Here is a 2508-nt window from a genome sequence, read left to right as displayed (position 1 = left end):
TCAACTTTGACACTCGCTTTTTAAGATTAATAGTTTCTGCTTTTTCCCCCTCTTGGTCATTTCTCAGGAACTTCAAATAAACTCAATGTTTTATTTATCGATTGATTTTACAGTGAAAGCTACTACTGAGCTTCATCCTCAGCCTAAATCAACAGTTCAGTTGATGGTGAGAGTTAAGTCTAACATCACTTCCTGTAGCATAACAAAGTACAGCAGGCTGTTGAAAAGAAAGGAAAGAATTTGGTAGAATTTTAAGACAATGTGTTCAAGCTGCTCATTAGTACACACATTCTTCTATGTACACATTCCTATTCAACTCTGAACACTCTCTGTTTGTGTGGATTTCCACTGTAACCCTGACATTCTCATCGCTAAAATGGATTTAAAGAATCCCTCTTTACTCCTTGGCTGGTGACTAAAATGCCAATCTGCTTCCTTCTTCACATGGCCCTCTTCCTCATGTATCTGTATTTTCCTTTGCTATCTCTTATAAGAACAATCTTGCTGGATTTAGGTTCCCCAATCCTCTGTGATCTCATTTTTGATCCTTACCTGAATTATAACTACAGAGATGCTATTTCCCAAATACGGTCACTTCAGTGGTTCTGAGTGGATATTTTAGGGGACACTATTCAACTTGTAACACAATAAATCACAGAGCTATTTTGCTAAACATTGAAATGAACAAAAATCAAATGATCAAATAATTGTCTTAAAACATAGATTTGAAACTCTGAGTAGTGAACTGAATAAATCATTCAAATCAGCGTGAGAACCACTGAAAAACTTCAGGATGGTAAATCAAATTCCTTTGGAAATCTAAATCTTCAACAGAATAGTGTGGGGTGATTCATCAGCTTCCTAAACCTCTTCTTCACATCTTTGTTCCTGAGGCTGTAGATCAAAGGGTTTAGCATGGGGATGACCACTGTGTAAAAGACAGAAACTGCTTTGACAATGAGCCATGTGTTTTTGGAGTTGGGTACACAACAAAGGAACAAGACAGTCCCATGAAAAACAGGGATGGTGTTCAGATGGGAGGTGCAGGTTGAGAAGGCTTTTTGGCATCCACTAGTGGAGGGCATTTTCATGACAGTGCCAAAGATGGATATATAAGTACTGAGGATGATGAAGAGGCTGCTCACCTCATCAAATATGGTGATGATGAAACAAAGCATTTGACTGATAGAGGGGTCTGAGCAGGGGACAGAGACAATGGCAGAGTGCTCACAGACAAAATTATTGATGACATTAGACCCACAGAAGGATAATGCCAAGACAAAATAGGTGAGTGTCAGGGAGGAGACTATACCCCATGTGTAGGTTCCAATCACTAATGATGCACACAGCTTCTGGGACATGATGACTATGTAGAGGAGAGGGTGACAAACTGCCACAAACTGGTCATAGGACATCACTGCCAACATGAAGGTTTCCGCCACTACAAATATGCAAGCCAAGAAGAATTGTGTGATGCATCCTGTAAAGGAGATGGTTCTGTCTTCCATAACCAGGTTCTCCAGAAGTTTGGGGGTCACCGTAGTGGAATAACAGAAATCAATAAAGGACAAGTGGCTAAGAAAAAAGTACATAGGGGTGTGAAGTTTGGGATTGATTCTGATGATCAGGATCATGCTCAGATTTCCAACAGCTGTGACTGTATAGATGGTCAGGAACACCAGGAACAGGGGCACCTGAACGTCTGGGAACTCTGAGAAGCCCAGGAGGATGAAGGTGACTTCAGAAGTCTGATTTGCCTCAGCCAACAGCATGACTGTTGTGGAAGAAAAATCTAAAGTAAGAATAAAAGTAATAATGATAATGATCTAGTAGTCATAGAATATTTACCACATAAAAGGCAATGTTCTAAGACATTAAAAATATCTATCTAGCTCTGCAAATGAAACAATGCATTATATACAAGTAGCTCCACATACATATGAGAAAAATGGGACATATACAAAATGTGGCACTCATTTACATTTAGACAGCTTAACACCTATGAGCTGAGTTTTGGAGCAGATCCTCAGTGGCAGAAGTTAAGTGAAGCCATTTCCTTTAGAAGAGAGAAAACTTTTCTGTGGTGTTATGGAAAACATGTTCCAGAGTTCCTCATTAAATTTAACAGCATGAATGTAGCAATGACTGCATATTTAATACTAAAATGTATAAAGGAAGTATTGGAGAGGAAAAGCAGAGAGAGGCCAATCAGACCGGGATGCCCCGTCTGAGGTCCTAAGTCTTTAGGAGTTGCCCCAGCAAACTATGAGGCATAAAACAGGTGGACATTAAAGAAAACCAGCTCTGTGTTGATCCCTCCCTGTGTCATGACACTTGCCTCAGTGTTCTAGAATAAGGTAGCAACTGGTAAAAAGAGGAGGATATATTTTTGATGCATTGCTGCACCATTTTTTCTTTTCCTCCTCACAGGTTTTCTCATAGGCCCTGATGCTTCTAATGTGCTCATCCAGATCCATTTTCATTTTTTTAAACTTTTCATTAACTTTC

The 2508-nt window shown here is 39.6% G+C and overlaps 1 protein-coding gene across 1 annotated transcript; it reads right to left on the bottom strand.

The window, feature by feature from the left end:
- Window positions 1–827: 827 nt before the first annotated feature.
- On the bottom strand, window positions 828–1772 carry LOC124975462 (olfactory receptor 5D13-like). Its single transcript, XM_047538167.1, has one exon. It carries the CDS (start codon window positions 1770–1772, stop codon window positions 828–830), a length of 945 nt encoding a protein of 314 aa, XP_047394123.1.
- Between the last annotated feature and the right edge of the window lie 736 nt (window positions 1773–2508).

This window comes from Sciurus carolinensis, unplaced genomic scaffold (assembly GCF_902686445.1).
Source record: "Sciurus carolinensis unplaced genomic scaffold, mSciCar1.2, whole genome shotgun sequence".
Taxonomy (NCBI): domain Eukaryota; kingdom Metazoa; phylum Chordata; class Mammalia; order Rodentia; family Sciuridae; genus Sciurus; species Sciurus carolinensis.
This window is presented reverse-complemented; position numbering and strand designations above follow the sequence as displayed.

What these genes read in the sequence shown, in the direction of transcription:
- LOC124975462 (XM_047538167.1), bottom strand. Translation starts at nt 1,772, where the DNA reads ATGCTGTTGGCTGAGGCAAATCAGACTTCTGAAGTCACCTTCATCCTC.